General features: G+C 39.7%; 2 protein-coding genes across 2 annotated transcripts in view; one reads left to right on the forward strand and one right to left on the reverse strand.

Annotated features, from left to right (window-relative positions):
* Nucleotides 1–31: 31 nt before the first annotated feature.
* Nucleotides 32–22046, forward strand: pknox1.1 (pbx/knotted 1 homeobox 1.1). Its single transcript, XM_061089160.1, has 10 exons — nt 32–53; nt 3467–3594; nt 4892–5063; nt 6705–6905; nt 7675–7825; nt 7933–8030; nt 10195–10323; nt 10410–10486; nt 18078–18244; nt 20194–22046. Exons 2-10 carry the CDS (start codon nt 3467–3469, stop codon nt 20373–20375), a joined length of 1305 nt encoding a protein of 434 aa, XP_060945143.1. The 5' UTR covers nt 32–53; the 3' UTR covers nt 20376–22046.
* tmprss3a (transmembrane serine protease 3a) overlaps nt 21526–22805 on the reverse strand; it is a 48974-nt gene continuing 47694 nt past the window's right edge. Inside the window, exon 14 of the mRNA XM_061088083.1 lies at nt 21526–22247. Coding sequence (XP_060944066.1) covers nt 22203–22247 — 45 coding nt within the window. The 3' untranslated portion in view covers nt 21526–22202. The remainder of the gene's footprint in view (nt 22248–22805) is intronic.

The raw sequence follows: 22805 nt of genomic DNA on the forward strand, positions 1-22805 counted from the left end.
GCGGGTCCCGATTGCTGCAGCCGCTTGTCAGTGTGACGAAGATTGGCACCCAGGTAAGCTGTCACTCAAAATCCCTCTTTTTCCGTTCCCTATCAATCAAACAATCTGGGCCGCACGCAAAAATGCCCCGGGGCGAGCAGCGCGGACCTAGTGAGGGCAGCGGAGTGTGCTCGTGGAAGAGAAACACGGGTGGCGTAGCTCCGGGAAGAATAAAAAAAACCAGTATACAAGAGGAGGGGGTTAGAGAATATGTCGGCGTTGTGGGAGCAGAGGCGGATTGTGGAAAAGCAAAGGGCGAGAGAGCAAGAAATGAGGCCCGACAGTTGTGTGGCTACCGGGGAGGGAGGGAAGGACAGGGCTGCTGTCTACGCGTTATGGATTCATGTGGAGAGGCTTTGAGAACAACCTAGTTCTCCTGGTGTGCAGACAGTAATTCTTAATGTGACTGCAGTCGAATTACTGAACTCTGTTGACCAGAAATGCATATTCATTCACAATGTTGATTCAAACATGATAATACTGCTAATGCTTGTTAACCGAGCTAACGGCTTGCCTCGTATCAATCCGCAGCGGCGTCCTTTTAGGACCTGGCTAGCGAGTTTAGCTTGTTTTCTGGCATTGATTCCCTTGCTAAATATGGCGCTTTGCATATAAGGTCCATCGCTCACTCATGAGAAACACTTACAGTAAATAGTTAGCAGCATAGTTAACATTAGCTGGTAGCTCGTCCGAACGGCTGCCCTTTCTCGGTTGGAGTCAACGAGCTAATGCGAATGTAGCGTTAGCGTAACAGACTAGCTAGCTCAATATTGTTGAAAAAGAAGGCATACTCCAAACGAACTAGTTTGTCGCCGATTAACAACAACATAATCCTAGTTGGAGGATATTTGTTTGCCCAGATATGATCTCAAACTTTACTTGCCGCCACAAATAATATGTGAGCAGCTAAGACCAGGCTAAAAGCTAAGTCCATCGTGGTGGGTGTGTTTATATCAGTAACGGGATATTATCAATCGTCCACAATTGCGGGTGTGAACTTATCTCTTTGTTTTAAGAGTCAGTGAATAGACATGTTTATATATATTGACAATGGGAATATATCTTCATAAAATTACTGGTATTTTGAGTGTCACCAACATTTACAATTTTGTCGTTTTATTACTTTTGCTTATATCCTACATTTGATGCATATGTAATTTGCTAGCTAATTATACATGTATTAGCCTTAATGTTTAACATTAAGTCTGTTAAGTTAGACGTTTGCCAGTACATGAAACATAAAATCCAGTAAATAATTATCCACCATCAAATATTTTGAGTTCCTTGGACATATTTGTCCAGTTAAAATAGCTAATAGTGTTTTAATCCTGACATCATGGTAGTCAAGTTACATGCCTACACTATGGGTACCTCATGCAGGTCAAGTCTATCTTGACAGGTAAAGTCTGACTGAAACTATGCATTGTGTAGGTTGGCCACCTGTCCCTGCACACTATAATGCCCCAGTGTTTGCAGCATCTGCAGTGAACGTGATGGCAGCCCAGTCGGTTTCCATAGACAAGTATCCAAAGGGAGAGCAGCAGGTGGGTGAGAGGGACAATACCTACATTTACAGTATTTTGTAGTATTTTGACGGTGATATGTCTGCCTGAATAACCAAACAAAAGGAAACACTAAATATATTTAACACTAGAACCGAGCAATTTTGATGCTTTCACATTGGTTTTAGTAATCCGTTGTCACTGTGCTCTGTCTACGGTAAGCCACTATAAAAATGTAATTGTAGAAGGGACACTGATGCAATTTAAAGCCCTATTTATGCCCAGAGGTTTTTAACTTCTTTTGCAATTTGCCTACAAAACATCTTTATTCAACTGCTACATTTGGGGATGTCAAACTGAGAAAAATCTATGACTAATGAGACATTTTATACCTCATGCAAGTGATTATTTTGTTCCTGTTGGAACTCAATCTGAGTCATTGTTGTGCTCAGTCACATTGGTTGGGGATGGTGTTAGTGCTAGTATTAGGGGAGGAGATCCTAGGGTAAGAAAGCACATTATGTGTGAACATGTATGTCCCAGGTAGGGTTGCAAAATTCCGGGAATATTCAAAGTTGGAAACTTTCCATGGGAATTAACGGGAATTAACAGGAATTAATGGGAATAAACTGGAAATGTTGTGGGTAATTTATACTAACTGTATTTACCTTGTCATATACAGACATAAATATAAACATTTTGTTTTGTCATAGGCTGATTTGAGCCCTGAGAAAACTTTGGGCACTTGACTATATGCTTCTGCATCGTTGTGTCATTCTTAACATAGGTCTTTGCACAGTATTTGCAAATGTACACAGCCTTTCCTTCTACATTGGATGGGGTTAAATGTCTCCTCACATGAGATAGTGCATGTTGCATTGTTCTGTAGCATAAGATGAGAAAAAAGTATGTAAAAAAACACTAATGCAATGCCAGAGATATAAATAGTTAGCCAAACAATTGGAATCGCCTGTAAAAATATAGCCTAGAAATAGGCTAGATGAACAGATGAACAATCCTCAATCAGCATGCTAATATGTTTTCCCCAGTAATATCATCGAAGCTTACCTGACTAGTCCTGCACACTACAGCAGGCCTCAATAGCCCTGCTGTAGTGTGAAGGATGCTGGGAATTATCTGTGCATGTGATGGAAAAATGCACAGTGGAGGGTTGAAATTCAACGTGCAGCTTGTGCTGCATTCCATACATCTTTAAAATAGAGGGTTGAATTATGTTTTTATTGCTCAGCGTTTAATTTGCGTAGTTTTGTTTTTTTTCAAAATTCCCCAAATTCCCGAGCTTAACTTCCCATGGAAAGTTTCCGGAAACTTTCCGCCACTTTGCAACCCTAGTCCCAGGTCCTGGATTATATTCAAAAATGCTATCAATCGTAACATCAGATTGGGTAGTTGTTAGGTCGGTATTGCAATGGTAATACATCACTGTGGATGCAGTCTAGCCATTCTGTGTCCACAAAGAAAATCAACGAGACCAAACAGTGTGGCAAAATGCAGATTTAGGTGCATCTGGCCATCCCAGATACATAAGTCATTTTATGTCAAAATAATTATGTTTTTACGTTGAACCTAAAGAAAAAAGTATCTCAAATCAGATTACCCAACTAATGGTGCTGGTGATTGGCAATGAAAAATATTGGACTGACAACTCATGACACTAATAACTTTTTTGTTTGTTGAATATCACAGTAAACACGACTCTGAATACTGCACAGTTAGGTTTTTCAGACCTTGTCATCATGACAAGTTTTATATTGAACCAAGACTACTCTGTTAAACTTTGCCCCCAAGCTACTCTAGTTCTTCACATGATGATTTCATGTCAGTTGTTCTCTGCCTTTATCTTCACCCCTTCTATCTGTTTCTGTCTCCATTGCTTTTTTTCATCTTAATGTCTTTCTCTGCAGATGCAAGGTCTGGTAAAAGTAGGCAGTGGTTCAGAGCAGAAGTTTGAGGGGACGTTGGCAGAGGTGCCAAGCCCGGCAACAACAGAGCCGCAGACACCCATGGACGCGGACAAAGCCTCCATATATCGGTAGACCAAATTCTGCATGTGTGCTTGTTTGTTTAGAAAGAGAATATAACAACCCCCCTCTATTCTTAAATATCTGTCCTCTTTCCCTGTTGGAACTCAGATTTGCCAGAACCTAAATTGCCCTAAGGAAACCTCACATGATATTCGTGAAGCTCTCCCCTTTGTGCATGTGACTTTCAAATTACTGGTATTTGAAATTCAAAAGAGTGTGTTAAGACCAATGGTGATATTTTTCTTGTATTAACAAATTTTATTTGCATGCTTCCTATTGAAATAATAACCATGGCTGCAAACAAGTCCCACAATCTCAAATTAATTGATGGTTGGTATTTGTAATTGGCCACTTAACTGAGCAGAATACTGAAGTTTGATTTGACCTCAGTGAACTTGTGTGTGCTCATTTTGCATAAAGGTGCTGTAAGAAAGGAAAAAATTATGATTATTTGAGACAGCAGTTTGTCTTGACTTCATTTTGATTTGCTGAGTATCTATTTTCATGATTTATTTTCATGTATCATAAACACCTTTTTGTTTCAGGATTTGTGCATTTTGGAAGTATCTGCAGATCCTCTGTAGTTTATCTGGGCGAGCTGTGTGTGTGAGTGCAAATGCCTGACTGAGAGCATCCAAAGTTTCTGAGGACTTTCTCTACCTGGCTCCCTAGTAAAAAGTCCGTAGAAAGTCTGCAGAATCTGCCAGATTTTGCACAGATGCTCTCCTCCCAGATGGCAGAGTTGCAGGGAGGGGGGAGAGGGGTCGACCATTATGTTGTGGGCCTTTCTGACACACCGGTCTTAATATATGTCTGCTAAGGTGAAGAGGGAGACACCTATGATGTTTTACATAGTTCTCAATACTCTCTGCAGAGACTTCCGGTCTGCCACTGTAAAGTAGCAGTCGCTGAGGGTAAATCCTGCAGGGAATTCTCAGCAGGAGATCCCCTTCTGGATTCACCATGAGCGAGTGTGGGAGTTGATGACACTTCTAAAACGCGACAGACACAAAAATGAGAGAAATAACAAAAATATACATACACATAGAAGACACAGACAAAAACGTATCTAATTAATAATTTCATGTCCTTTATCTGCCTCCTGCAACACACCTCACCTTAATCCTGCAGTGGATTTATTTCTGTTGTGAATGTATCTTTGCAGAGAGCCTCCTGCTGCGTTGTCCATGTGTGAAAGTCAAACTGTGGAGAAAGTCCGGACCCAATTTTCCGGAGATCCTCCGCAGGTCATGTCTGATAATGACTTTAGTAACAGTGTGTGCATGTGTGTGGACACCTTCACAGGCATCCCCTGTTCCCTCTGTTGGCCCTGCTGTTTGAGAAGTGTGAACAGTCCACACTGAGCTCTGATTGCATTACCTCGGCAAGCTTTGATGTGGACATTGAGAACTTTGTCCGCAATCAGGAGAAAGAGGGCAAACCCTTCTTCAGCGAGGACCCTGAACTCGACAACTTGGTGAGATAACTCTACAAATCTGGGTAGAAATTCACAAGTTTCCGGTTGTTGCGTTTATGTTTTTTCCTTGGTGCATTTTGGTGGAGGATAACTATGGTGACACACGAATAACACCCCAAGGTTTTAACCCTTTCTAACAGAGAACTACATATCTATAAAAAATGTGATTGTAATTGGCAGCAGAAGAAGTGAAAGTGCCTTTTATAGAAGTGTTTGTAGCTGGAGAGGTCACTGGACTTAAATTTTAAATGGATATAGACTCGTTTTTCTTAACAGTCACCATTGATTTGAATGCACAATTTAAAGTTATTTGAGATGTTTGGGGGGGAATTGTAGTAACACAAGCAAATTTCTGAAACCGTTCCGTTCAGAGGTATTTGACCAAAATAAGTCATCGGCATGAGGTATTTCACGAAATAATACAAAATGGGACCTTTGACCTCAGCGGCATAGTGAGATGCAGTATTGTTCACCACTGTTTATTTCGACCTGTGAATGAAAGTGTAGTACCTTCTAAGAATGATCAGATGTCCTTATCATTGTCATTAAGGCTGGTCAGGTTTGATATTTTGGCAGTGGCTATAAAGAAAGTAATACATGGAGAAGCCTTCAAATGTGTTTGGCTCATTATCAAACTTTTGTTCGATAACAAATGTTCACATGAGTAGACGGTCCTTCACACATGGCCCAGGACGTGTTTGCATTCCCACAGGGAAAATAATGGGGCCAAATGCTTCCCAGACCTCCTCTGAATGTGGTTTGAGTGATTCGATCCCAGGACACATTCAGGACTTATTTGGGTACTTTCAGACCTAACTACTTGTATCAGAGTGGACAGCTCAGGTACGGTCTTGAGCTGTGGTACAGGTGTGAACGCACTCAGATTTGATAGAGAACTGATCACTCCAATCATCATTCGAAAGTGGTCTGGTCCATGTGTGTCCACATTCTTTTAGAAGTGTGAATGCGTCCTAGACCACATATGAAATACCTCCTACTCAGCTGACCACTGTCACAATGTCAACTCTGATCACCACATAATGATCGATACTGTCCTTAAAATCTTTCTTCATAGCTGCACGGTATTCATTCATACTCTACCTAGCTTTCACTTGCTTATGCCAACACACATACACACACATAGTCTGGGTAAAAGGACTGTGCAAAAACATAACTTGGTCAGCTTGAAAAGGGTTTATGTACATGTTTGTTTGTATCGAGCAGGGAGGTGAGATCCATCTGGAACCACATTTCTATGCTAGGTGTGAATGCACGCACTTAGAGCTGTCCACCTGTGATCGGATCACAAAAACTCTTGTTATTACCAGGTGTGTACCTGGTACTGTACTCTATGCTGGTGAATCTGTGTGTGGAATCAGACCTAAAAAAATATATCCTAAAAGTAAAATACTGGGATAAAATCAGAACTACATGCCAGCATCACAAAGGCAAAGAAATTATGAAATGAGGTAGGACAAAAGTGGGTAAGATACAAAGTAAGACTGGTTTTTCGAGGTCAAGTCCTCAACATCAGATACTTAATGGGCAGTGGAATGGGCATTCAGTTTGAGGAAGACAATTTTCCTTTGTCAACTGTCACAAACCTTTTTTTTTTGTTTTCTTTATATCTCTGACCTCCAGATGGTTAAAGCCATCCAGGTGCTGCGGATTCACCTGCTGGAGCTGGAGAAGGTGAGTGACCTGTGCAAGGACTTCTGTAGCCGCTACATTGCTTGCCTCAAGACAAAGATGAACAGTGAGACGTTGCTCAGTGGGGAGCCAGGCAGCCCATATTCCCCTGTACAAGGCCATGCCCCGAGTCTCTCACCCACCAAGCCCCAGGTATGTACTGTTAATGGACTGTACGCTTCTCCATGAAATGGTTAGTGATAAGCTCTCCCTTCCAGGAGAAACTAACTCAAATTCTTCTGTACCTCAGAGTCGGACTGCCCACTGGAACATAATTGGACTGTACATACATGTGTAAAATGTTTTTTTAACTAAGAATAAAATTGATATCTTGGAAATTTGGCCAAAATGTTGCGACTTTAAGGCCCTGTTTTATGTAGAAGTAATATACTTATGTTAAGGGCATAAGTTAATTATATTTAATGAATTGTAATGATAATAAACATTATTATTATTATTATTATAATTATCAATAATAATTTATTTATAAAAACTCTTTCCCCTCAGGTCCCATCCCAATAGGGGATGAGATTAATATGTGTGTGCATACAGAAAGTATAGCTAGACAACATTTTTTTTATGTTGCAGTCACAATGACCATTACACAATGACATTGATCCTCCTATTGCTGTTTGTTTCCATTCACCTATTGTATACTTGGTCTTGGTGGGCACAAAAGTGCAAGAAATTGCAATCACGGGCAGTAAGATCTGTTGCTGCCTATGATGTGAAAGTCTCACTCAAGATACTGACATAGTTATTGCATTGTATCAGGTTCCTTTGCTTGTAATGCATTTCAGTTTGTTTACTTCTTTAATCTGCTACACAATAAAAAAAATTAAATCAAGCTGAAAGAGCAATCAATATGGAAAATGTACATATTTGACTCAGGCCTATTTTGCACGTGCATACTCTGATGCAGAACCCCAGCTCCATCTCAGGGACCATCAGTCCCCAGGGTCAAATTGTGGTTCCAGCATCAGCCCTACACCAAGGGAACGTTACCGTGACAGCCGTCAACCCAACCCAGGTGGTCGCAGGTATGTCATCATGGCATACAACCCCTCCTTCAGGTAATGAACTGTTGTGATAGCAGCTCAGAAATTGTCATGTACCAGTGGGAATCTTTGGTCTAAGCTTACTGTGCAACCTGTGTGTGTGCGTTTCCGTTAATTAACAGGTGGCACAGTGTACCAGCCAGTTACAGTTGTCACTCCCCAGGGCCAGGTGGTGACACAGACACTTTCTCCTGGGACAATACGTGTCCAAAACAATCAGGTAGTACATCTCTCTTTAACTGCTTAGAGACATGCACCAAATTCCAGAGAATCTCCAGATGATCTCTGGAGGGGCTGTATATGAGAATGCAAATGTCAGTGAGAGCAAAGTTTCATTGGCCATACCCCAAGTTAAAGCTGGAGAGTGTCTTTTGCAGGATTCACCACAAGGGAGTAGGTGTGTTGATGACGTTTATAATACATTACAGTAGGGCTGGGTGATAAAACAACATCGATAATTATCGCAATATAACTTTTCCTTAATAGAAATTTAAGATGAGTCGAAAAACTCATCCCATCCATGTTGTCACAGACTATTTAAATTTTATCATGTATTAGCATTTTCCTCGTCTTCCACAAAGACCATGGGTGTTGCTCTAGTAGCCAGATGTAACCTTGAATTAAAAATTCAGGACACAGCAGGGAGGCTGACTGTGGTCAAAACAGAATTTAGTGGCAAGAAATTTTATCGGCGGGAGATTTTAATGTGGTTTTGGATCTAGTAGATAATGAGACTTGCAGGTCGGAGGCTAGGGATCAGGAGTAAGCATCCTCAGCCTTACAGGCTTGGGCAAACGGTATTGGGCTCACAATAAGACTATTCCTTTTTCTCTTCCTGACACAAGTCCTCTTCTAGAATCGATTACATATTTGCATCACCTAAATTTTAACATAATGTTGCTTTGCTTCCCATTGCCCTCTTGGATCGTAAAGGTGTGCCCTGTGTGGTGGTGTTTAGCAGTATTTCATTTTTTCTTTAGGTGTATATATATATATTTTAGATATGTATATTTAATTTATTTAAAATTTTGATATTCTATTTTATCTTATTTTACTCTATATTTTTTCTGCTTGTTATATTCTGAGCATTGCTATAAGAGCCTGTGACCCAAGCATTTCATTGCAAGCGACTGCTTAATGTAATCGTTGTGCATATGACGATAAACTCATGAATCTTGAATCTATTTCCTCACGAGCGCCAAGCTGGAGCTTCAATACCACTCTGCCAAAGCAGGGGGAATTTAAGACACAGTTTGCAGAAGTTTTGGGATTTTAATCTCTGCTCGGTTGACGATCCTAGGATATTGTGGGATTCAACCAAAGGTTTAATTATGAGTAATACTACACTGTTTGGCTCCAATCAGCGTAAAGCACGACAATCTAAGTTACAAGAACCAAAAAAACTTTTGCCAATTTTGAATCCACTTTATCGGTCAATTATTCAGAAGACGTAGCTCTGCCACGCACAGTGGTCAAAAAATAAATTAACATCATTCTCCGGCATCATTCTCTAATATATCTATTTAAGATGAGTTTTTGGCACTTTCAGGTTCTAAAGTCAACTGGTCAAAGTCTGCTCTTTTGCCACCGAATGAGGAAGCCAAGACTACTAAGCATATTTCCCATAGATGGTCAAGACTTTCAACTGATGTTTCAGGTTTATTTGAAGCGTCCTTAAACAACACGTTAGAGCTTGTGCCTCTTCGGAGGGTCGTTAAAACATAAAACTTTCCCAAAGTGACGAATTACACTCATTCCAAAAAACATTTGTTTTCTTTGTCAGTTTTAATGAAACTGTTTACATCAAGATGTATGGAGTTAAATTAAGTAAATATTTTGAATTTAGTTTTGCACCTAACCCTTACCACTATTGGTCTTAAAAGCCAGGAGCCTCTCTGACAGCTGAGATGGTGTCAGCATGGTGTGAGGGCGTTTGAAGCGTTACACTATCTGTTTTGGATTTTTAATGTGGGTAAACTCATCTTCTGTTATGATGTTGAAAAAAAAGAAGCAGTTTTGGTCTGACTTGCAGACATTTGGGATCAATGTCTGTCTATCTTTGGTTTTAAGATTTATTAAACCTATTTCAAAGCTTGTATTCCAACCAGTGACAACCTGTCTCTCTCATGCTCCACTCTGCCTATATGACACATAAACATGATGCAATTGGTAGACAATACATAAATAAATCTTCATCAGCATAGGGGCGAGTAGATAATGAGTGAATTATATTTTTTGGGTGAACTTGTTAGAAAAGATAAGATAATTAATTCAGAGTTTTAAAATATAAATCTACACTGAAACTGTTGAAAAGGAGTGGAGCAACATGTTGATGCTGACAGACAAACGAGAAAAGGTGGACTAATCAATGTTTTTTTGCTTAGCTCCAACTGCAGTTTCACCAGGACTTGAATCTCTTTAATCATGATGACAATTCAACAAAGAACAAGCGTGGTGTTCTACCCAAACACGCCACCAATGTCATGCGCTCATGGCTCTTCCAGCACATTGGGGTGAGTCTTTGTGTGTCAAATCTTTTCCTGTGTAATGCTTGAAAACACTGAACAATGAAACATTTCCTCTCCATTCTCTTCTTTAGCATCCATATCCAACAGAGGATGAAAAGAAACAGATAGCTACTCAGACAAACCTGACACTTCTGCAAGTCAACAACTGGTGAGTTATGGTGTCCTGGTAACCTGATGTTCTGTAAAGACACAGTCCAGTACCATGAAACTTCACCATCAAATGTCACTGTCCGAACAGGAGCTTTTTTTCTTGACTTTCATCTTTCTAAGCCATTTTGTTTATTTGCTTTAATGTGGTAGGTTGGTTTGTATTTCCTGTCATAAGCAGTGTCTCTGTTGGTACTCTTGTTGTGAAGGGTCACCAACGGAAGTGATTATTTTGTGGAGAGAGAGGAGATGACGAGTAAAGGGGAAATGGACGGACCTGTTGTCCTGGTTCACCCACACATCTTTCGTGTCCTCCTTCTACTAATGTATAAATGAAGTAAACCCTCGGCTACACAATCATTGTCCAGCCACTGAGCCATCAAACCACGCATAATCCCTGGACTGACGTCTGAGGTCCATATGTGCACATTTTTTCGCTACCAGTCATTAGGTTTTAAACACTGTGCAACTTTGAAGCTTTTAATCCTCTTCAGACTGTCTATCCATTTCATCCACATTACAATTCAGCAGTTAACTATCCAAATCACATCATCAATTTTCTATTTTACCGTATTTGGCTGTTTTTTCATCAATTAATATAACCAGTCATATAAATCTGAACTCACTTCTTTATTTTGGAAGTGCTTTAAAATGGATTATAGACTCTTAGTGTGATAACAAGTGTGCTGTTATTGAGAAGTAAGGTTTTCAATCCAAAAATCAGACTAAAACACATTTTAACATTGGTTAGTGCTATCCACGTTGATTTGACATTCATTTTGTGTAGCCCTGCTGTTGACCATTACTCTGGTCAACAAGTGATTCTGCTCCTCTGATATCTTCTTATCACTCACAAGTAGACTGATCTTAATAATAACCTGCTGTATTAGTTCATGAAGCTACATAGGCCTGCAACAACTAATCGAATTCATCCATTCAAATTGATTATAAAAATAGTTTGCAACTGATTTAGTCATCGATTAATCGGCACACACTGTGGCAGCGTCTCCTGAGACGTGGGCAGTAAACCAGCCAAACCCATGTCTTGTGTCATGTGACGAATACGTTTCCTCTCAGGAATAAATGTTTGAAAAATGAGAGCAACGAACACCGCTCATCTTAGAGAGGAGACGAGTCCTAAAAGTGTGAGAGCAAGTCTTTTTGAAGAAGACCGTTAGCTGTAATCTGATTTCACAATGAAGAGCACCACAACATCACGTGAAATGAAACTGAAGAGAAAACAAGTCTGAGGCTTTTTTTTCTCTCCAACAACTTAAAGTTAATACTAAAGTGAAGTCCTAACGACTGAGAGAACGAGTGAGAGACTTGCTTAACTGACTTTTTTCCAACATGTTTAAAAACTTGTCTTAATAATCAGTGAATCGAACAAACGGTAAACTTCGAGGACTCTTGAGGGTTATTCCATCATTGTGGCTCTATTACTCTTTGCTCAAGTAAAAAAATGTCAAGGTCATTGAATTGATGGATTATTGTCAGTACCGATAGAGTAGACGTATTGTATGTCAGCAGTAGGGCTGCAACTAACGACTATTCTGATAGTCGATTAGTCACCGATTATTGAAACGATTAAGCGACTAATTGGATTATGAATGACACAAATTCTCAATTGCAATTATTTAGCAAGGAGCTTTTTAATTTAGCTTGAGGTTGTTCGAGGCATGTGATGACTGAAAATAAAGACAATAAAGATCGATACTTCATTCACAAAAATGTTTTTTAATAAACTTTGCTTCATATAAGGGTACTGTTGACACAAAAGCAAAGAAATCAAGTTTTTGTCCATTTAAAACCAAGGACAGGCAAAGTAAAGTGCTAATTAAAAAAAATAATTTAAATTTAAGTTTCCCTTTTTACTGTGAACCAAGAACAGGCCAAGTGCTGGTACTAAAAATAAATTAAAAATCAAGTAATCCATTTTTCGTGTTAACAAAAAGGACAGGGAAAGTAACAGCAATATAAACATCAACAAACAAAACTACAGTCTTCTTCAGACTAAATAATTGTGATTAAAAAAAGACGTTTGTCAGGCAATAGGATAACTTTTTGCTTTTAAACTCGTTAAAAAAAAGTTTAAACCATATTTTTGTAATGGATGCTAGAATCCTGCGCACGGGTATAAACGTTTATATATAACATCTGACAGAGGCGAGTCTGCATCGTCGACAAGTGACTCCTCCCCCTCACATGCACGTGTCCTGCTTCCATGGAGAGCAGGTCTGCCGCAACAAATACTGCAGGTAGTTTTTTTCGGGCTGCTACGGGTGAAGTTCTCCCGAACTTTTTACTTTCTGGTATGCGATGCTGCTGCAGCGGACGCCGCCATTGGTCCGTGTTTTGTCACTATTGCACATGCGCGACTTTCAGAGATAGGAAGGGAGCGAGATGGCTCTCTCCTCAGCTACTTCTATCAGCACCTCCGGTAAAACGACTTTTAGTTCCGCTGCGCTGCACGAGAAACACGTGCTATGACATCGACGATTCATCGACGAGTAAGTTCGTTGGCGACTATTTTTGTCATCGATTTTTGTCGACTAATCGTTGCACCCCTAGTCAGCAGCCACCAAGATCAGGATCCACCATCACGATCGGATGGCACCATAGTCCACAATCATGATCCACTACCGCCATCAGGATCCAACATCAGGGGCCACCTGGATCATGGTCCGCCAACATTATCAAATGCCAACACGATACAAGATCGCCACGCCATACAATGTAAACAATTTAGGCTGTGAAGAACGATTCAGTATAAAAAAAAAAATCACTTAAATTTAATAATTTAGTACTAAGTAGCCTCTAATAAAATGTGACATCTTGTTTTAAATATAAATAAATCTAAGTATGAACCTTTAAGCCACAAAAAAGATGCCACAGCTAGGGTTGGGCATCTAACTCTGTACTTTTAAGGATACCCGCTGAATTACGTCAGTACTACCGGGTACCGATTCACATTAAATGAATCAATGCAAATTTTCAATACCTGTGAGCAAATCTGGGTGAAATTATGTACAAGGCAGTGAGAGTGAAGAGCGTGTGCCTTAAAGAGAGAAGGAACAAGACCATGTGACTCACCCCTGGAACGTGATGAAGCTAAGCTAATTTCTGATCGATGCACACATTCAGAAGTAGGGGGCACATCTGCGGTTGGGGACTATATGTCGTATCAGTCTCTCTTTGTAATTGTCCTTACACTAGTCCTTTGCACATCAGTGTGTGATGACACAAGATTGCTTGTTGAGCCTTATCACAAGAGGCTAAAGTTATACATGACCCATGTGTAAGTTGGTCTTATTTTCTTAAAACACTGCATGTGGCTGCAGCCACAACGTGAATTATGATGGTTGATCTCGAATCAAAGATCATTATCATATTGGCGGATCCTGTATAATGTTGGAATCTGATAGTGGTGGTGGACCACGATCAAGGTGGCAGCTGATGTTGGATCCTGATGGCAGCAGTGGATCAATCAAATGCATATCAATTTATAACTTTTATATCTTGTGATTTTCTGGATATTTCTGTTAATATTCTGTCTCTCACTATTACAATAAACCAACCATTACAATTATATACTGTTCATTCCTTAGTCAGTGGGCAAACTTACAAAATCGGCAAGGGATCAAATACTTATTTCCTTCTCTGTATGTGCACATTTGATACCAACTATATTCATTTAACTTTTTTGTGTTCTCCATCAGTTCAATATATGTGGCATGCAAAGCTTTAAGTTTCCAAAAGTGCATTAAAGTTTACCATGTTGTTGTCAAATTAATTTAGATAATCTTTATAGGATATAAAATTGTTTATTATAATCTTTGTCCTTGTTAAATCTGATCGTTTTCCAGCGTAACTTGAGCACAAATGCACCAGAGCTTTACCCTAATAAGGAGTCTGTATGCTCCGTCAGAACCATTGTACACAAATTAACTTGCAAAAAGCAACCAGCTATTTCAACGTTCATGCAATTTTCCAAAAAAACATATTTCGTTATCAACTTGTAAGTTAGTTCAAAAAAGGTAAATGATTCGCCACACTCAATTGTTTTGCACTTCACAAAAAGACAGAAAAATCAGTGGGGAAACTGTTACTTACCTCAGTTATTTAGGTTTTTCCATCAGTGAATCTTTGTCAGAAGAAGAGATCAGGGAAAACTGAATTTGAAAACAGAGACCAGGTTGCACCGAGGCCGGGTTATGCGCCTTCTCCTGGCTGTGGAGCTGTCCATGGTGTCTGCGTCTGTAGCCAGGGACTGTTAATGTTAATTTATCGCAAGTCATATCGTCTCCATCATGATATTTAACAACGTTATCTCATGTTTTACTTGTAATTGCAGCCCTAATGGAATCCGAAATAATCAACCCATTGAGGGCCTGTTTTAAAACAACACTGAAAATCTAAGTAAAAAATTTAAATCACTGACCGCTCCCATAATGTGACTCCATAGTGTGTATCGGAACTGTCTACACACTGGCCACATGAGGTCGGGCATTGTCCTGAGCCAGAAGGAGGCCGGGGCCCAATGCACCAGTCTTAGGTTTGACAATCCGTCTGAGGATTTCATCCTGGTACTTAACAGCCAGGATAGCGCTGGCTATGACATGGAGGTCTGTGACACTCCAAGGATATGCCTCCCTAGATCATCACTGACCCACTGCCAAACCGCTCACGCTGGATGATGTTCATTACGATGTTTCCAGACTCTTTCACGCCTGTGAAGAGATCAGGGCGCCAGTGTTGGATCTGCCAATTCTGGTGTTCTCTTAGGAATACTATTCAAGCTGCACGGTACTGGACTGTGAGCACAGGTTCTTCTAGAGCAGGGGTGCCCACACTTTATAGACTTGTGAGCTACTCTTTTTTTTTTTTTCTTTTCGACACAGGGGTTGCGTGTTGTCTTGCTTTTGCCTCTATTCCACCTGTTGTCACTTTCATCTGCACCACAGCAATTGAAAGTGATTCACAATCTCTTGTGCTTCCTTGATGGACAGATTCTTATCCGTGAATTTAACTGACTTCGTGTTATACGGTGACGATTACGTGTTCCGTACATTTTTTGTAAAAGTGTAACATCAAGGAACGTGAGAATCCATTTGCTCACAGAGCTTGTCAAGGTGTTAAGACCGCATAGCCATCACATTCTTGGCAACAATCAGGCAAGCAAAAGTAAGTATTTTCTGGTAACTAGAAGCCTTCAATTGATATAAATTGCTGAAGAGCAGGGTAGGTACAGACACCGGAACAGTCTGTGAGAATATATTTTATAACTGAGATCAGACTTGATTCCAAAAACGGGCTACGGGTGGACATTCCCAGAACATATGGAGGAATGTACCAGAAGCGCCCAAAGAACACATTGTACATCTGAGATCAGCCAGGAGAGCCATCGAATGTGCCTTCTTGAGTACAGAGTACAGTAAATTCTTTCTTGAAATTACTTTTTAGGTGAGCAAGTTCTTCTTCAGCTGAAACAATTCTTGAGGTGATAGATACCAGCTTTGTTAGCTATAGGGAGCTGCGATTTGGTCGACGTCATCGATGACGTCGACACTGAAAATGCGTTGACATCAATATTTTAAACCGACGCGTCGGACCCACACAAATTATAGATTTACCTTTTCGATTTCTATAACGTTTCATTTCAATTCATTATAGCAAATGTTCTTCAGTATCATTACGTAACGCCGGGTTTACACCGGATGCCGAAGCGCTGCACCGCGCGGCAACCCTTCTCAAGAGTGAGCAGGTGCCCAGCTGTTCACACGGGACGTGCATTTCTCAGCGCCAGTCAGCCAATTATTCTGCTTTCTCCGCTTATTGTTGTATGTAACCTGTTCAATGTACTGGTTTGGGGGTAAATTATGATGGTCTTCATGAGGGTCTCCCCCCCCTCTCTCCCTCTCTCTGTCTATCTGCTTGTGTGCTTGTAGTGGATGGGCAGAGAGGTCATTTAATTATGTGTTTGGGGAAATTAAAACTCCAGGACAACATAAGGGGAATACAAGGTATGGGATGCATATTTGATAATTTATATCATAAAATGTCATTAATATCGTTTAAAATAATTTTCCAGTGTTTCCTGGCGCGATACGCTTGCGTCAAGCGCAAAAAATAGATGTTATTCACAACAGTTGATTGATACGTAGGTTTAGCATGGAAGTGAGGATCCGAATAAAGATTTCAACATTAGTACACAGTCTGTCTCACGCACATTATTAGGCGAACTCGACGCCGAAACCATCTGTGCAGGGCGAGGTGCATCGCAGCCCATGTGAACAGCACAAAGGTTTAACAGGGGGGTGGATAGGAGGCGCCTGGCTTTCCTTGGCGATGCGCGGCGCTTTGGAAATGAAATGAAATGGTCAATTAGATTTTTTTGGAGGAAAATGAATCGTTTAGATTTATAGACACATCGGTAAAATAGTCTACAGATTAATATATAGAGAAATAGTCGTTAGTGGCAGTCCTAGTTAGCTACATGCTGAAGGCTAACATCAAGCTCAACCTTGGTGGCAATTACCGATAACTTGCGATGAGTCTTTTACTTAGCTGTGGAGAAACTTTTTCCTCAAGGAAATTAATTTTCATTCAGCTCCATTGGAGGATTTGCAAGCATGAACTGTCAGTTTAATGTCTAGGTTTTAAGTCAACTTTGACTAGGCCACTCCAAATCAGTCAAACATTTGTATTTATTTTTTTAACCACTCAGAGGTGGATTTGCTTGAGTGCTTCGGATCATTGTCCTGCTGCGTAACCAAACTGCACTTGATCTTTAATTTACAAACTGATTTGACCATTCTGCTTCAGGATATTCTGGTAAACCACAAAATTCATGGTTCCATCAATGCTTGTATCCAGTTGCTAAAGCAACAAAGTGGACAGTACTTTGACCAACTTCCATAGCAATTTTTTTAAGTACTCAACACAACTGACCCTGGAGGTTTTCGTCCTTTTCTGGTTTACTTACTCCTTACCCTTAACCGACTTCTCTGAAGATCACAGCTGCACTCTAATCTCTTGCGTTTGGCATCAAGACTTGTTGACAGTGATTGGCGCTTCCTTCTTGGCATGTCTGCTGTTTGTCTTTGAATGCTGTTGTTCACTGTCTTTTTCTTCTCCTTCTGTTGTATTTCTGTGGTTAGGCTTTCCAAAAGTAAAGGGTTTCAAAAGTAAAAAGTAAAACTGTAGTCTGTATATTTAACATAAAAAATGAAGTGTAATAATAAACACAGGTGAGACAAATCATGCGATACATCGCATTTGCTCTTGAATTTCTTTAACTTGCATAATTGTGTGTTGTTTTTTGAAACATTTTAGCCTACTTCACATTATCAGGCGGGTTCTGTTTAAGTGATGTTTAGATTGAACATGTCAGGCAGTAATTATGCCTTGGTGAAGCCAGTGACATTGAACCAAATTAATTGGATGATTTAAAGGGGGATATGATTTCATCACGGTCTGTCAGGGCTGGAGGTGTAAAGGCCAGCAGCGCCTTTGAGAAACCACAAAAGCCCACATTTTAGCCAGAGCATCCACAAAAAGACAAACCAAGTGAGGTTGTTCTGTTTCTCCAGGTTTATAAATGCACGGAGGCGGATCCTGCAGCCCATGTTGGACGCAAGCTCCTCTGACACACCCAAAACCAAGAAGAAAACGCCTCAAAACCGGCCACTGCAGCGCTTCTGGCCTGATTCCATTGCCACTGGGGGAGGCAGCCAGCAGCATATGACTATGCCAGATGGTACACAGAAATGTTTCTATGTACAGTTTGTATTTAAATTGAAAGGTTATAAAGAAATGGCCTCACAATGTTATGACAAAAAGAAGAAAAACCTTACAGTCAGAACTTCTGGTAAGTATTTGAATGTTCTTTTTTTTTCATGCTCTGAGCTTCAGCATGTTCAATTTGAAATAAAATAATGGATACTACAATAACCTCCCAAGTCTCAGCAAGTTTATATTAGTGTAGAAATTACTATTTGGGTGATTATAAAAGTAATTTGACGGATTCACCTAAGTCAAACAAATAATCATATTTAAAATTTTAGGTAAAACCGTACTTTTTTTTCTATCTTTTTGAGTCTTATTTATCTTCACTTGCATAAGCACCTTGTCACTCCTAATACGGACAGACAACTCAACCTTAATATAAACCACCTCAGCTCTTAGTCAACACACCTATCAACCTTCTGTGCATGAACTAATATTGAAATGACGTGCGCACTGTTTGTCAAGAGGACTTTACAAAGTTCTTTCTATATTAACATAAACTTACTCAAAGCAAACTAAAGCATTGTATTTCAATGTAGGATCCATTAACTTCTTATTCAATGTGCTGAAGCTCAGAGAGGATAAAAATTTGTAACTGTTTGGATAAGGTCTCAAAACTCAATTGGCAGTATATTAAAGGGAATGCAGGGGAAATTCATTATCTACTCACTACTATGCTGATGGAGGGGTGGGTGAGAGTTTGAGTCCATAAAAACACTTCTGGAGTCTCTGAGAAAACTTTGTTGCAGCAAAGTCCAATACAATTGAAGCCAATGGTGACCTAGACTTCAGATTAAATGAAACAGAAAAAACATAACATGCCTCCATCTGCTTGTGTGGTGTCAAGTGTCCGCAAGCCCCGACATTCATATTCAAATTTAAACAGTGTAATTAACATCGTGTTTTAAGCCTAAAAGTCCACCAGTAGTGGCTAAGCTAGCGGGTGTAGCGACGTGATGGTGTGTCCGAGGGTCCGTGAATGCACCCTCTTGGAAGATATTAGCAGGCATTTAGGGTAAAAACTTGGTGTAAATGAATTTAGTTCAAACATTCACAGTCAAGGTCACAGGTTGTCAGCACGATATATCACAAATGCTGAAAGGGATTTCATTACATCTGAAAAAACAGTAACTTGGAATTCAAATGTCTAATCTTGAATTTGGGGGTAAAATGGCAAGGTCACTGTATGGCCTCTTGATTGTAACATCTCAGGGACAACTTTAGGGAAATTCTACAGTTCTAGTTTGGTGATGGATCAATGGACATGGATGATTCCAGTCTTTCACAAATCTTTAGAGATATCTTCTGCTGTATTTCACAGATGATTATTTTATGCTTCTCTTTGCTGAAGGGGTTTTGTTGCTCTTCTTCCACTACACACACAAATTATAATTGTTTGATTGTATTCACGTCAGGCAACATACTTGCTTACATCATAATTTTCGTATTGTTTTTTCTTACTGGCAAATTCCTCTCTTCATTCAGTATTTTGATTTAATCGTTAATTCACTGTGTGTTCAGTGTACATCAGTGCTGCCATCTCCCTTCCACGTGTTGGCCCCTTAAAAACCTGATTTAATGATGTGATGCATCCTTCTAAGACTTGCTTGAGGTTCCCAGTATAATGTGTGCTTAATTAAATCCTCTGCCTTTATCAGATTAATCTGTAAGTCTCAAAGGAAGCAGTCAGGATAGGCAGCGTAAAAATCTTCTATAGTCCTGAAGTGCCAGTTAAAGCAATAAATAAAAGATGTAATGAAATAACAGTAGCAAGCTAAGAACAGTTTCTGATGATTCTGATTTGTTATAGCTGAACATGTTAACAGCAGCACTGCTGGGAGACGTCAGCCTCAACAAAGTTATTTCTCACTCAAACTTGTTCTTAAATGGTATTTCTTTCCCATCATCGCTCATTCTCAGGTACGGTGGTGACAATGAATGTGGAAAGTCTTCATAGCCTGACATCAGATGGTGCTACACTGGCGGTACAACAGGTGATGCTTGGAGGCCACAGTGAAGACGAATCAGGAGACAGCGGAGATGAGGACGATGATGCAGACATGGCCGGGCTGGGCCTGGACAACAGCGACTCACTGCAGTAGAGGACATGCTCCCTCACCCACGGATCTACACGTACACACAAGTCATGCGTAAAATGTTCTACACAATACATGTACAATCTCAAACACATGAATCATAGTACAGACATAAATTAGGTTTACATATAGCACAAAATGGGACATAACAGAAGCTGTCCTGCATTCTTCCAACCCTTCGCCCTGCTGAACGGCGTTTTTGCTGTGTGTGTGTGTGTGTAGATCAGGAGTTTCATTTCAGAAACAGTTTTTTTTATTGTTTACTTGATGTAGGCGAGTGCACTTTTTTATATTTAAGCTCAAAAAGATTAAATCAAATAAACAGGAGAAAAATGAGTGTTAAAAACACCCAAAGCAAGTTTCAATGCTCCGTTAATAAATTCTGACTGATATGATTTTTTTTTTCTTTGCCCCTGTTCACCATTTTCCAGCTGATTTCACATTATGGATGCCAACACTTAAAATTTGTATCTGTAAGGGATTGTCTTCACTTTTTGCATGCTTGTGTTTTGAGTAGATGTGTACACTGTCTCGACCGACTCCACAGCTCTGACACGGATCCCTGCAGGCCAAGCAGAACCCAAGTGAAGAGATTGAGGGGAAAAAAGAGATGCTTATTTTTATATACAAAATTATGAAATTAGTGGGGGTTTTCTTTGTTTTTTGTGTTCTCCTGTTTTGTAAGGAGCATTCATGTACAGATTCATAATTACAGGTAGCAACCCTGTTTTCCAGGGTTCTTTGATGTTTTCTAAAAAACAGAAAAAGAAATTGAATGCTGATGAAAATTGCTATTTAAATTGGTTTTAAATTTACAATACTAACAAGGCCTTATGTGTGTTCTTTTTTAAATAATCTTTTCAAGAAGCACAAAAAGAGAGTCTGACCCTTGTTGAAATTGGTCAAATAGACACTAAACAGTAGAACACTTGTGGCTCTGTAAAGTATTGTTAATAATGTTCCTTCTTGTGCTGCAGCATCAGTTATCTGACACAGTAACCTGACTGTCGTCAGGTTAAAAATACAGCTCCACTTTTATCAACATGTGTGTACCATACATTACATTTTTAATCAGTCTACATTAATAGTGTAGGCATCACTTTCTCAAATGCACAATCCAGAACACTATGCTAATCACACAATCACAAGGGTCTGAGATGGAAACACATTGGAGGGTAATCTCCACAGTGAGATATGAACTCCATCATCAAGAAGCAGTGAACTTTTTGCACGCCTTAAACTTTTATTTATGGATACCTACATGCTACTGCAGTGAGAGAGCATGTGGAAAGTTGAACTCTGCTCATTGCCAGCCTGAAGGACTAAGTGCTGCAGCCTCTGTTGGTTCCCCTGTTACTACAGACACAAGTAGTTTAACATTTGAAATGTCCTTATCAGTTTTTTTACAGCACAAATTGGGGTGCCTCTTGTCTAAATATTTGTAATATTGTACTGTACAACAGTTGTCTGTCAATAGTTGCAGTTACCTAGTTTATATCCCTCTTTCAAAGTTGAGACTTGATTGGTTAAGTTCATGTGGCCTGAGGTTGCAGAGGCCCTTGCTGAGCTCTTGGTCCCTACCTTGCGTCCATCTTGCTTTTTATGACGCTCTGTTAACTTTTCATGTCGGTTTTGCCTTAGAGCTTTCTATTTTGGAATAAATTATGCCTAACTCTGCTTTGCACTGTATCTTGTCTCTGGCTCCATCAGATTTGTCCCCAAACAGGAATGTAATGGTTCACATGCTCTGTCATTCTGCTGTGGTACAGTTAGGGTGTATTTGTTAACTGTGATACTGTCCAAACAGAATCCAGATATGTAAGTACAGTGGATTTAGTTGTCTGTACTCAGAGTTGGAGAAATGTGGGCCTCTTCTCTCTGAAAGACAGAAAATGAGTCTTTAACACAAATATACAGACATGGAAACAAGACTAATGAGCCATGTATCTAATGTGCCTGTTGCATTTGACAAGATCATATCTTTATACCTGTTGGTACATCTTTATAAACTTCTATTGCAAAGTATCACTCAATTCGAGGTTAAACATTTTTCAAGCCAACAAATAAAAGTCCATAACATTGATTTGATTGTCCATCCAGGAGCAACAGGTGGCACAAGTAGTTGAGCTTCAAAAGAAGAGACAATGGAATGGTAAGAGAAGTATATCTTCAAATCCCCTCATAAAATCCCTTATCCGTTTTACTGAAGTACCAGTCCTCTGTTAGATCAACCTCATGAAACATGTGCCATGATAACATTACCATATACAAAACAAGAATAAAAACGTTATATTTACTGCAGGGTTATTATATTGGACTAGTTTGATATTAATTATGGGTAAATTGTAATTAATTATTAAACTAATGGCAGACAAACCATTTTGAGCTTTTTAAGCTTAAAAAAAATCTGCTTTTCTTTTTAAACAGAGTAGCAGT

This window comes from Limanda limanda, chromosome 16, assembly GCF_963576545.1.
Source record: "Limanda limanda chromosome 16, fLimLim1.1, whole genome shotgun sequence".
Taxonomy (NCBI): Eukaryota; Metazoa; Chordata; class Actinopteri; order Pleuronectiformes; family Pleuronectidae; genus Limanda; species Limanda limanda.